The following is a 13,377-nucleotide window of genomic DNA, read 5'->3' as shown; positions in this document are numbered from 1 at the left end:
GCCTTTTTAAGAAAAAAAGGCCAAGATTGTGAGAGCCAAAAGACCAGACTATCTTCTTTGAGGTATCTTGGGGGGAGGGGAGGTAAAGAGGAGGGTGTGGCCCTGGGAGGAGCTAGGGGGTGGGTATGATGTAAATATGGTCAACGTAATAGTCGTGAGATTCTCAAGAATTGAAAAAGTATTATATGTTTTTAAAAGAAAGACTTGAGAGCTTTGGTTTGAGGGATTTTACTGTTCTTGGTCTCCCCTACCTCTCACTCCTGCCCCCTTGTTACACTAAAATAAGGGGGCAAAGAGGCCTTCACCAAGAACCCCGCGTGAAGTAGCCTGGCCTCAAACATCCCAGGTTAGGAAATAGACAATAAATAAATAAATAAATAAATAAATATGATAATAATAATAATAATAATAATAATAATTAATAATAATAATAAAACAAAACAAACACAGAAATAGGCCCCATGTCTACTATCTGCTCCAGGGCACACGTTCTTAACCTGTGGGTCACACCCCTACAAGCGCCATGCACCGAATGGCATGAGCTGTGAAAACTGTGGCAACAGGAAGAGGTTTGTAAACACGCACGGGCCAAAACTTACCTCAAAATCAAAGGTGTTTCCGGAAGCATTCACCTTGTTCTGTTGCAGCTTTCACCGCAGCCTTGGTTTTGAACACATAGCGCACACTTGGCACAGCACATGCCATCCGATCAGTGCCACCATCCGGCCTCAGGCACCTCAGCTCAGATTTGAAAATATTGTATGTTATAAGCTGCAGCATTTTCACTGTATATCCAGTTATGTGCTCTTGTAAACTATGAAAAAATAGGCTTTTGATATTTTCCTGCTACCATTCTTGAGTACTAAGTACCAAATTAGTATATCTTTGGGTTGTATGTATCGTGTTAGAATATTTGTGGGGGTTTGTTTGTTTGTTTGTTTGTTTGACACTGCTTTTTGAGAGACCAGAGAGATGGTTCTAACAGAACAGTGCTTGTTGTGCTAACATGAAGATCTAAGTTCAGTCCCCAGCACCCAAACAAAAATGTGAGTGTACAACATGGAAAAGGGGGAGTGGGCACAAAGTCCCACCCATAAGCAGGGCGCTATCAGCAACTGATGCTCGCTGGAGAGTGGCCCTGAGTACAACAACCACGCCCCAAAGCAGGTTGCAGGCTCAGGACTAGTTGGCCAGCACAAAACAGGCTCCGTGATTTTTGGTTTTCACTTTTTGCTTTTTGTTTTTTCATCTTTTGGGGGAATTGCTTTTTTGTGCATTGTTGGTTTTGTTTTGGTTTTCAAGAGATTGAAAGAATACAAAGTTGGGCCAAGGAGGGAGACGTCTGGGAGGAATTGGAGGACAGGCAAGAACGGGCACAAGATATATTGTGTAATTTTTTTAATGTTGTGTGTAGAAATGGTGTGTGTAGATTGTAATGCCGTTTGTCAGGAGGTAGAGACAGGAGGATCCCAGGAGCATAAAGTCCAGCTCCATATTCAATGAAAGGCCCTATCTCAAACATTAAGGTAGAGTGCCATATAGAAAGATACCCAGCATTGGCCTCCGGCCTCCATGCATACACACACACACACACACACACACACACACACAGACACGCACATGCAAATACGCATGCGTACACTACACACAAACATACACAACTGCTGTTTTAGTAGCTCACTTGAGTTACATTTTTTTAATATATATTGAATGAATTTTGGGTTGGGATTAGGACATATTTTCCAACAATTTCTGAGGTGACCATAAACATGCCCATGTATGTTTCATAGTAAATATTTCTGTGAATTGTAAAGCTCATCATCAACAGTCACAAAATATCAACCAACTCCAAAAAGCACCGAAGGTGCTCTGCCTCCTACAGTATTAAATATTCACCTAAGACTTAAATATTTGTGTAAAAACAAGCAAACACGCCCATCTCCTTACCACGTGCATTTACTTCCATCTTCCATAATGCAAAATCATGTCAAAGGGTTGTCTTAAAATAAATTTCCTAACAACTTACTAACAGCAGATGTTTGGTTTGTGTACCTATTTTATGTACTTCTTGTGGCTGCAATAAGAACGTCTCAGGCCACAAAGGATCATGAAGTGGGAAATACTTAAGGTGCTCCTGTCCCTGCCATCTATTGAGCAGCCCAGGCTAACTACAGCATCCTGCCTACTAACATCAGCTTCCTCTGGTGACGCTGAACTTTCTTCCGAACCCTGTAGGCTGCCCAGTGACGTCGCCTTTATTCCATCATCTCGCACAGATCATCGTTTCTTTCCATGGCAGTGATGTCTCCTCAGCAGGACTTTAAGCAGAGGCATCCTCCCTGCATCCGTCATCTGCAGGATGGATGTTTCTGGATGAATTCAGGCAGGTGAGCTGATTGACTGTTTGGCCCATTAAGTAAAAGAAGGACAATAAATGGATGAAATGCTCACAGCTCTCCACAGTGCTCTACTTTTCTCTGAGGAATGGAAATTTAGTACTTACCCTAAGAACTGTTTTCTATGACCGTGACTATCACGGCATTCTGTCCTGCGCAGGTCCATCCTACTAAGTCCAGGTAACTCTGCATCGTCTAAACGCATTCTCTCTCTCTCTCTCTCTCTCTCTCTCTCTCTCTCTCTCTCTCTCTCTCTCTCTCTCTCTGATATTTTTTCATTTAGATAAATTATACATATTTCATCAAAATGACAACTTAGCAGAACATAATAGATGTTTAACTTAGTTGTTGCCATTTAATTAGATAGAACAAGATAGTGGCGGTAGGAATCAAAATTTAATGTTCCTAGTGTCCTTCTGGTTGTCCTGGGTGCGTCTGGATTCCCTCAGTGCTGTCACGTACGATGCTTTCACCTGGTGGCAAGAAGGAGCATTACACAGAAAAAGGGTTCTTCCCTCAACAAAGAACAGCCATCTTCGCCCAGCCTGAGTCTACGATTTCTATCCTTGGGTCACCGCACCAAACACCACAAAAAAAAATTAAAATTAAAAAAAAAGAAATTCACATCCAAAATGAGGTTACTTCTGCCACCCACCCCAAGGCTTAGTCAGCTGCTCACCCTCACCCACAGTCCCACAGAAGCCCTGGGGGTTCTGAGACAGTCTAGGCCAGGCAAAATGCTTCCAAAGTTTTGATTTGTTCGTATTTTTTTTCCAAAACTTAATCCTAAGGGAAATTTTTGTTCAAATACGTGAATGCTATTAAAATTTAGCAATGTCTATCTTTGGGTCACCTAATCATTTCTTTGGCTATTTTTTTTAAATAAAGTGATGCTCAGGCCCTACCACGTGGACATCAGGATGTTTCTTTCTTAGCTCCCCTAGCTGGATGTGGAACCAATGAGGTTCCAGCAAAAAGCTTGGCCACAGGACAGCCATGCCATGTGCCAAAATCCAGTTGGCCTATTGTTTTGTTCTATTTCCTGACCAGTGACTGTGTGCTAGTCTACTGTTCTCACAAGACAGAGCCGAGCTGGGACAAAGGGTTTGGGAACTGGCTGAGAGGAACAACTAATGGTGCTGGGTAATTTCCTCTCCAACTTCACCACAACAAATACTTACTGCACTCATTGGAGGTCAGAAATTTGCTTCAGAATCTGCGATTAGTCTTGTTAGCATTCACTAACATCTCTGTTATATTCTCATTTGGAAAGCTACTAACCTGCATTCCGGGCATACTCACATAATCAAGTTTACTCCTTCTCAAGTCTCTGAGGGAGTTGAAGACCAGGTAACTTAGTTTTACCATGAGGCTTAGTTGTTTAGGGGTTAAGATGTTTTTAGGTCTAGAAAGATGTTTTAAGTTGATAATGACAATATGTGATGGAGATTGATTTACATTCAGAATTTTAGATGCACCAAGATAGGAAAGATGTCTTCTTCAAGGCTGTCAAATACAAGTAGCCAGAACACTAAGAAATTAACATTTATGTAATTCCTGATTGTGTCACGGTTCTTCTTGCCATAGGTAATCTATTGTATATACATGTAATAATATAAATGTGTATGTACAAAAATAAAATTTTAAAAAGTTAAATATTTATTGAAAAAGCCTCCTGAAGGAAGTATGATTCCTGTCAACTTTTTCTACATAAGCAAACTGCCTGTGTAGAGATAAATCCTCTTGCTTATGATCACTTAACTAATAAGCATTGTGTCAGATTTTGAAGCCAGAAAGCCTGACTACAGAGCCTGGCCTGCTTCAGTTAATTCACATTCATCTGTTTTATTCAAAAGACTAGAGAAGTCATTACAATAACCCATCATTTAAATAGATACCCTGTTATAAGAATAAAGATCCTATCTATATTACAAATATATAAGGATTCTGCCTAAGCAGGGTGTGTCATCTGTTCTAAAAGCAGCTCAGGCATGGGCATTCTGAGGCTGCTAATAAATGGAATTGTCATGATGCAGATACTTAGCCTCAAAAGGCAATAATGCACACATTAATCAAGACTGGAGTCTTCTCTCAATACAGACAAGGAGAAACAGGAGGGAGGGCTGATGGTGTAAAAATGTTCTGACGCACATGAGCCAGGAGAGGCATGTGTGGCACTGTGAGGTGGGAGAGATGGAGAAGCACACATGGTTTCAGTGAAGCTTCGACCAGCCAGCAGGCTAGTATATGAGGGAGATCAGCCTCCCAGTGCTCAGCAGGAGCCCTGAAGAGTCCTCAAGAACACTACGGCTAGTTTGCTGGACCTGGTGCAGGAGAATTGCAGAGGTTGGCCTCATTAAGATATCTGTGGACAAAGCTGTGCCAGGACCCCTTCATATTTACCAGACGTTTGTAATATATGCTTATATTCTAAAGAATGCTTAGGAAGAAGAAAGTCGCTCCCACCGTTACTGCTAAAAAGGATGCTTCCTTCTTTTGCCAGATTCTGTGTTATATCAATTAAATAGATAAAAACAGGGCCTCTCCCCAGCATGGGAAAGGAGCTGCTAGTGACCCTCTATTGATTAAGACTATGGTGGAATGTTATTTGCAATCCTGTTGCATAATAGAAATCAGTGGTTAGCTGCCACGGTTTCGGAAAACAAATCGCTGGGAGCTGAGTCAAATCATAGCCTCTTCGTCGCTCCTTACTGTTGTCACCTCCCAGTTAATGTGTATCTTACAGTCCTAAGTTTTTAAAAAATCAGTTTTCTCTGTGGTCTCATGAGTGAAAGTAGTAATCTGGATGGCCCTGCTTTCAAAATCGTGCTTAAGTGACCATGACACTGATCAGGGCTTCTGAGCTATGCATCATTTAGAGAAAAACACAACTTCCACAGCGGCATCTGCTGCTGCTGCTGCGGTTAGGACCGACAGGAACGGAAGATTAGCCAGGTAAGAGTCAAAAGACAAAAGGCCGCTGTCAGACAGAACACGGTTAAAATCTCATTTCGGTTTTGCATCCCTTGACTTGCTAAGTCAGCCAGCAAGCAATTTATGTGGAGCACTGGCTCTCCAAGCATGCTCTGCGAAACAGCAACATCAGCAACACTTGGGAACCTTTAGAAATGCCAGTTTTCAGACCGTTCCTGGACCTACTGAATCGGAAACTCTGAAGGTGGGCTCAGCAGTGTGAGGTTCAACAAGACTCCAGGGTGATTCGGATGCAACCTGGGTCTGAGAGCCTGCTGAACCGGAGCCATAAGACAGCAGAGTTTACGCCTCCCCAGGAAGAGGTAGCCTTTGGTTGTTAATAATAAATAAATAAATAAATAAATAAATAAATAAGTAAAATAAAAACAAAAATCTATGAAAAATGCCTGCACTGAGAGCCAAACAAAGATCACTTCAGTCTTCAGTTCTTCTTTAAATCTAAAACTGGCAAATAAATAAATAAAGCCTGTAAAAATAAATTTTTTAATTGTTATGTTTAGGGACAATGAGTAGAAAAACACTTTCCCCCTGTAGATTTATTTATTTATTTGCCTCTGCTCTAACTTTTTCAAGAAAGGTTTGCAGACCACTTACTTCTCAAACAACGACAAAAGTAGCATTTTATCTCATCACAAGCCATCCTCTCCTTAGAAAGCCTCTCCACCGTCCTTAAAACATCCTCACTGCTCAGAGAGCCCAGAAGACAGGCGTCTGTCGCTAAGTAAGCTCTTAAGGTGTCTTCAGTGTTGACTGTAGGATGTCAGGCTAGTAGGGACTTCAGAAAAGAAAAGCAAAGATGATTTAAGTTCACCAAGCTTGAAATTCTATTCCACAAAGCAGGAAACATGATGCTCATTTCACCGGCCAGGCACAGGACCAGGATGCTGATTCTAAGTCACTGCGTACCATGAAGAGCCTTGGTCTGTGATGCATGCCTGCACGTATATATATGAGACAACCTTATGGAGAGGTGGGTTTGGTTGTCCATAATGTAGCCCCTGAAGAAAAAGTGCTATGATGCAAAAAATTCCCTCTAGAGCTAACAGTGTTTGGGTGCGGCCCTGGCATTGTTACATTCCATTTTTCAAACGGAAAAACACAAAAATCACCGATTACTTCCTTATCAGGGATTTGTAAAAGTAAGTTACTGTCTTTCCATAATTAAAACCCACCAGCCACTAAAATGAAGTATTGGTGGGGGGGGGCAGGGGGGGGGTGGGGGGGTGGGGGGGGACAGGGGGGGCACAGGGGGAGGCAGGGGGGGCAGGGGGGGCAGGGGGGGGCAGGGGGTGCGGTTGTAACTTCCCAGTCCTAGAACAGCACCGGATCACCTGGAAACGCCCTGCGATAAGAAGACGGGGCTTTCCCCAGTCTCTTTGGTATTGGGTAAGAATCTGAACATACATCTTTCCAGGTAAATCTGACTTGCAGAATTGAGGATTTCTGATGCAGACTAGCATCAACCAGCAGAGAAGTCTCTCCTGCATATGTTAAGTGGAAAAGAAAGTCATAAGGGCATATCTAGAAATAAAGCCATGTCCGCGTGTGTCGTTTTATTAGTAGAGTGCCAAGAAGTGGACTCTTCCCATTTCAGACCATTTGTTGCTATAATCTTCCAAAATGAGAACGCACTCGTGTATATTACTTGCTTAATTTTCCATTTTTAAAGCCTATCTAGAGAAGGCGTGAATGCAGAACTGTGAGGGAGCACGTGGAAAATGGGAACTCACAATACGCCATTTCCTTCTTCCTTCCCTCACTTCCTTCTGTTTCTTTTCCTAAACCTTGATTTTATTTGCCTACCTAGCTAACTATGGTTTCCACCCAGTACTCAGGGTTGAGATGGGTTTGTAGAACGTATGGTTGCTTCAGTCATTTATTCATTCGTGTGTTTATTAAGCTCCTAGGGTGAGATTGTGGGCTTAAAAAACAAGAGCCAGGACACAGAGATGCATCCTGCCCTCTTGGTGCTTGTATGATGGGGAAAGGCAAACAACTACAATAGTGTTGGGTAAATGCCAAAGAGAGGAGGTACAGGCTGCTTCTCTGTTAACCTAGCCAAGCAAAGCCCTCTGCCAGTTTGCATCGCAGAGGTGGACCAGTAGCTCCTAGAGGGTTTTGAGGAGAGAGGCATTAACATGTCTGCATGCATCAGCTCTCTCTGGCTGTGCATCTGATGTGCCTTTTCTCGTCTGACGCCACTATTAGCGCCTGTGAGGGAGTGTCCATCTGCCTCCCCCAAAGGGGAGGAGCGCTTCTCAAGCAAAGTTACTCCAAAACTAAAAGACCCTTTGATGAAAGAGTCCCACTTTCCACGACCCATTGCCTGTTACATAAGATGCTGCCTCCTGCACAGTTTATTTAGCATGCCCACTTATCCATCCATCCTAACAAGATGAGTCCGAACATGGCAGATTTGCTTTTCATGGTTTGCAGTTAATAAAACCCATTGTGTGCAGTAAATAACTCACGGGGCACATGGCTTTAGCAGTTGGTACAACTGAGTCTTTTGGAGGAAAATATGTCTTCATAAAGATTGTAAAGCAGACAAAGACTTACAGGAGAATGAGACAGTTGTCTGTATTTCATTGACTTAAGATAAAGACCGATTTTAGTCATTTATGACCAGCACAAACACACCTGTGGAAAACTCAACTAGCCCCTACACAGGTGACTCCTACTGCTGTCTCCTCCGCTGATTGCCTCGGAAGGATGCACCACAGGCTGTCTAAGCCCTAGTCTTCAAGAATGGAAAATTAACAATCCAGGTAAAGCTAAGTGGCCAAAGAGGAGGGAGAGAAATTGTGTCTGACACTGACAAAGCCATATGTCTTTGTAGACACTAACGTGAGTTGCGTCAGTATCAATGTGTTACCTTTAACCTAGAAAGCTCAGTCTTTACTCAAGGTAAGATACATTTAGTGCTTTGAGAAATTGATTTTCTCCCACTCAAAGAAGATAGAAAATGGTTCAAGAGAAGGAAAACTATTTAAGGATTTTATAAACAAACAAATTTCATTTCTAGACATCTCAGTTAGTTTCCAAAAGATCCCTGATTTTTAAGTCCCTGAATTTTGAAAGGCTGAGGATCCTAAACATGTCATTTATACCTCTGACTCTGCTACATGACAATTACACATCTTCCTGGCTGATATTACTGTCATCTAAAGCTACTGGCTTGCTACAGAGGTCACCTCAACAACCACACAACTACGCTGCCTAATCTCTCTCTCTCTCTCTCTCTCTCTCTCTCTCTCTCTCTCTCTCTCTCTCTCTCTCTCTCTCTGTGTGTGTGTGTGTGTGTGTGTGTGTGTGTGTGTGTTCATAATAATGCTTCTATAAAAGTTCAAAGCATTAAAAGTCTGATTCTATGGCTTTAAACCTGAGTCCCATTGCCAACTTATCTGAGGGATGTGAGTCATGTCCACTACTCTTTGTATAAACAGAGAAGAGCCGAACAGTCTCCTTATTCACAAGCCCTGAAGTTTGAAAAGGCTCCTTGGAGATGAGGAGACCAGTGGCATAAGTGGTACCTATCCTCAGACTGAGAACCTCCCCTCTGTGGAGCTCCAGAGGTGTGTAGGCATTTCTCCTCTGAGATAAGCGGCTGTGTTTCCTTGTTTGATTCAGAACTTGGGTATGAGTAGCAAAGACGGAACAACACTGTTTCCCTCAAGAACCAGGGTTTCAGTTTGATGCACAGAAATCTGTGCATCCTTTATAGATTCTATGGGTCACATGCTATCCTGCGGGGACTACACTTTCACTCGCCTCATCATGGCATTGCCTTAAGGAAATTAATGTTTTCTTTTTTTCAAAATGGAACTATATCTCCATCTCTGATGTAATAATTTGTTAATCATCCCTCTGATAACTAGTGTACTGCCTTGTGTCAGTCCTAGCATACGGATGTAAGCAGACATCACCCTCACTAAAGCAGGCCGCTCTCTTTCCATGCACAGTCATTGTTATCTCCTAATTACAGCCACTGTGAAGTGCAGGCCGAGGGTTGCACATAAGTCATGCGAGTAAATGGAGGCAATACAATGAGAGGCTGAAACTATGTAATTTGCATTCCTGTGCTTCAGTTTCAGCAGGAAGGTAGGATGAGCCCACACACACACCTCTTGCTGCTTGAGATCTTTTTTTTTTTTTTCCAAATCTAGTAGTGTGGCTAAGACATAAGTCAAGTGTTACTCTGTGCCGAGTGCCAATGCTGGTACTGCCTTCTGCCACAGTCACTGCCCTCCTCAGGCTAAAGGTAGCCTCCTGCTTACAATGTCCCTCAAGGAGCAGCCAGGGAGCCCCTAGGTGTGCAGGCGAGATTCCCTCTGGAGTTGCCCTGGAACACTGACTGTGTTTAAAGAACCAAGAATAAATCACTCCATCAGAGAGAATTCTCTCCACGACAATCCAAAATAGCAAAAGAATTCTCTAGTGAGTGAAGAACCCAGAAGAGAAAATCCAGGCCCAGCTCTATAAAACAAAAACTCCCCTCTTGCCTTCAGGTGGTCTGAAATGTCCTTCAGCAGCCTAGGAAACAAGGGACGCAGCCAGGTGCTGACCGCACATTTCACCTGCACTGTCTCACTAAAGAGAGCCAACAACATAATACAGGATTATTACTATTTTCACTGTCTGATAGTCATTCTGTGACAAAAAAAAAAAAACATAAATAAGCTTTGACTATCTCAGATAAGTGTGTGCCTTGTTGCCTGCACCGCACTCTTCAAATCCTTGTGTGCTTTTAGGTGGTAGCCAGACTACAGGAAAACCAATATGTAAGAGGAGATATGGGGTGATAGGAGCAATAATTAATATACAGGGAATATCTAAGAAGCAAGAAAGCCACCATGAAGGTTTTCCTCATCTCTAATAGTGGATCTGTCTCAACCATGGTCATCAGGTAAAAACTCAAAAGAAACATTTTGTAACAAGTGAGGGGGAGGGGAGGTTGAATGGAGAAAGGAAAAAGGTCGGGGAACCAGCTGGTCGACAAGGTAGCCATGAGCAGGAAAGACGAGGAGGCACAGATCACAAGTCCTGAGGAGAGCCCACACCTACAAGCAGAGGTCTCCTGGCTCTGTGTCTTGCCTCTGGGAGAGAGGAGGTAGCCATCCCTAGAGACACCGTTTGTAACTGAAGATTTCCAGAGATGGAGAACGAGAGACCTTTGGCTGCCAGTTCTCATTTCAAGTCTTCTCTCTGCCAGGAGACTCTTCTAATGTCTTGCTAAAGTGTCTCCCATGCTCCCTGGGGCATTTTTTGTGCCTTTTCAGAATGCCTTAGACACGTAAAGCAGCCTCCTCCTCATCTGATGCTAAGTCATCAATCTGAAAACGGCCATTAAACTACCTCTTGGCATTCTTATCCCCGAATAAAGGGGATTCACACGGAGGCCCTGCAGCCTCTTGGGGGAATGGTACAGAGGAGTTCCAATATGAGGCAGAGGCTGAGCTAGATTGGCCGCCAAGATATATTCCCAAACCAGAAAGCCTTTGATTCAATCCCTTTCATCCCTTTTTTGTGAAGTTTTCCATCACTTTGTTCATTTTTGTCACTCTATCTGTCATCGGTCCAACTTTAAATCTGTGTGCATAGGAATAGTTTTTCATAATATAAAATGAAGCCTCATTAATTCAGGTTCAGTTGGAAAAAGCCAAGTCCCAGTGAGTAAGAAATCAGAGTGAAAAGTATTTTCAATTTAAAAAATCATGTCTATTTCAAAAGCCTACATAATGGATATTAATAAATAAGATAAGAAAGTTAATAAAAATGGTGAGTGACAATAACTTTATTTTTATGGTACTTTTACTCTCAGTGTTTTCACATATATTATTTATATTGGCAATTTTAGTCGATATTATAAAGCATAAAACAGATCATCAAATCTAAATCAAAATGTCTTGATTTCTTCCTGCTAAATTTGAACTATTAACTCAATAAGAATTACATGTAATTATTTCCTGCCTGCATCACAGTATTGTGAATTAATGTGATTCTGTTCTATTCGAGTTATAATAAACCTGACGACCTCATGACCATCTTAACTCCTAGAGTGTCGCTCCCTTCTGCACATTACTAATAAAGGCTGTTTCTTCACACATGAATTTTTGTATTAACAGAGTGCCCCGCCCCGAAGACGTCTCACCAAGTAAATTATTTCACGTGTATCCCAAGTAAAAAGGAAGTGTCCTGTATGATACGTGTGCTGAGGGTGTATTATTGTCTAAAGATGTTTGCTCTGGCTTAAAGCGAGCCTCCCTGAGATTACCCGCAAGAAGCCGAGGACCAGACACGTGACAACACTTACCAACATTCTCCCTGGAAGGACACAACCAGGATTAACCCACTTAATCATAACTAAAGGAACTAAAGTGGCACGTGTGGAAACCCGGGCACAGAATGCCCCGTTTGAGGAACCTGGCGCCACAGACCGTGTTTATCAGCATCTCCGTCCCCACTTTCTTCTTCAAACCCCAACTTGGGAGGCGCAGAGACTGCTGACTCTTTCACAGGTGGTTGGAAAGCCAATGCCTTTACCTACCTTAAAAAGTCTTAAAATGTTAGCCACCATGATGGACACGGAACTTGCTGCAGCACCTATGACACCAGAAATCTTGTCGGGCTTAGTGAAAATGGGCGGATCTCCGTTAGCACACTTCACGTCGGACGCGTCTTTCTCTATCAATGCCTGCACGAAGGTTAGCGACTGCTCCAAAGCGTAGGTGTCCCTGGAGCACGTGTCAAGGATCCGAACACCCAGGCTGATGTTGGAGAGGAGGTCAGGGTCCTTGTTAATCTGGTCGACTGCGTAAAGCATGGCCTCAAGCCTGTGGATCCCCTTTTCCTTCTTCAGCTCGCCACAAGGCACCCCTCTTTCTCCCTTGGCATGAACGGGGAAAAGTCCCCCCAAAATGATGTCCCCGTCCACGCGGATGGAGTGGGCATACTCCTGGCTGTGAGTTCTTTGCATCATTGTGAGGATCCAGTAGAACTTGGCAGTCAAGAGGAAAAAGCAAGGGCAGGAGGCTGAGCGCTTCCCCTCGCATACCATTTTCTCCACAGGTGGTAGCGCAGTCTAAGACTGGAAGTTTATTCTCGCCGCAGAAGATGGAGGACCGCCTGAGGCTGCACCTTCTGGAGGCTACCATCCGGGCCCATGGGGGAAGGCTCTGGGGAGTTCAGCAAGTTCCCTTGGTTCGAACATCACAGTGAATTTCCAACAGACCCCTCCTCCTTTCAAGTGTATTCCCACAGAAAGTTTGGCTTGCAAATAAATTTAGAATGACATCTGAGGTTCTAACGTTGGGATGAGGTCAACAACTCATGTCCTTGAGTTCAGCCCTGTAGCAGAATCGTTCCTGGGGAGAAGAGGAAGGAAAGGGGGTAAAATTCAGTTGAGTAGGGCTGTATTTTTCACACACTGGAGCCCTGTCTGAACCAACTTTTTATTTTCCCTATTCTCTACAAACTAACTCTTTTTGGTCCCCTGTGATTCTGAACACCTGGCTGCACTGCATCTAAGCAGGGAGATTGATGATATGTTTAAAGCAAGGGAAACAGAGCAAGATCAGCACCTAGCTCACTTCTTTCGAGCCAGAACATATTTTTATTTATCATTTTATTTCAATAAGTCATATTTCCAGAAAGGTACAATTCCTATGATTGATGACATTATTTCTTTTTCAACCTGCTTTATCTTTTTATAGCTATATAAATTTAGCATTAAAATCTTGTCCATGAGATAATGAAAGGTTATTTTCTGTGATGTATTTAACAAGCCAGTCATCTGTTAATAACTTTTTATTTTAGTGTCCCAGATTTCCCAGTGGGAAACAGTAACTATCCAATCACAGGGAAGGACGGAAGGAGGAAGGAAGAAAAGAAGGAAGAGAGGAAGGGAGAGACAAGCCACCAAAAGATCTGAAAATACCTGGTAGCTTGCAGAAACATTTAGCACAGAACACCAGCTACTCACATCAAT

At 42.9% G+C, this 13,377-nt stretch overlaps 1 protein-coding gene across 5 annotated transcripts in view; it reads right to left on the bottom strand.

Moving 5' to 3' along the window:
• The window catches only part of GRM8 (glutamate metabotropic receptor 8), an 855,522-nt gene that overhangs the window by 794,816 nt on the left and 47,329 nt on the right, over positions 1–13,377 (bottom strand). For 4 of the 5 annotated variants that reach the window (XM_084788015.1, XM_084788014.1, XM_084788013.1 and 1 more), the window contains exon 2: positions 11,938–12,754. The exons of the other annotated variant lie outside the window; for it this stretch is intronic. In XM_084788015.1, the coding sequence (XP_084644141.1) occupies positions 11,938–12,447 (510 nt within the window). In that variant the 5' untranslated portion in view covers positions 12,448–12,754. The remainder of the gene's footprint in view (positions 1–11,937; positions 12,755–13,377) is intronic. 5 annotated transcript variants of the gene reach the window in all.

Source organism: Acomys minous (genome assembly GCF_964271855.1).
Source record: "Acomys minous genome assembly, chromosome: 6".
NCBI lineage: Eukaryota > Metazoa > Chordata > Mammalia > Rodentia > Muridae > Acomys > Acomys minous.
The sequence above is the reverse complement of the archived record's forward strand: the minus strand, read 5'-3'. Positions and strand labels throughout refer to the sequence as shown.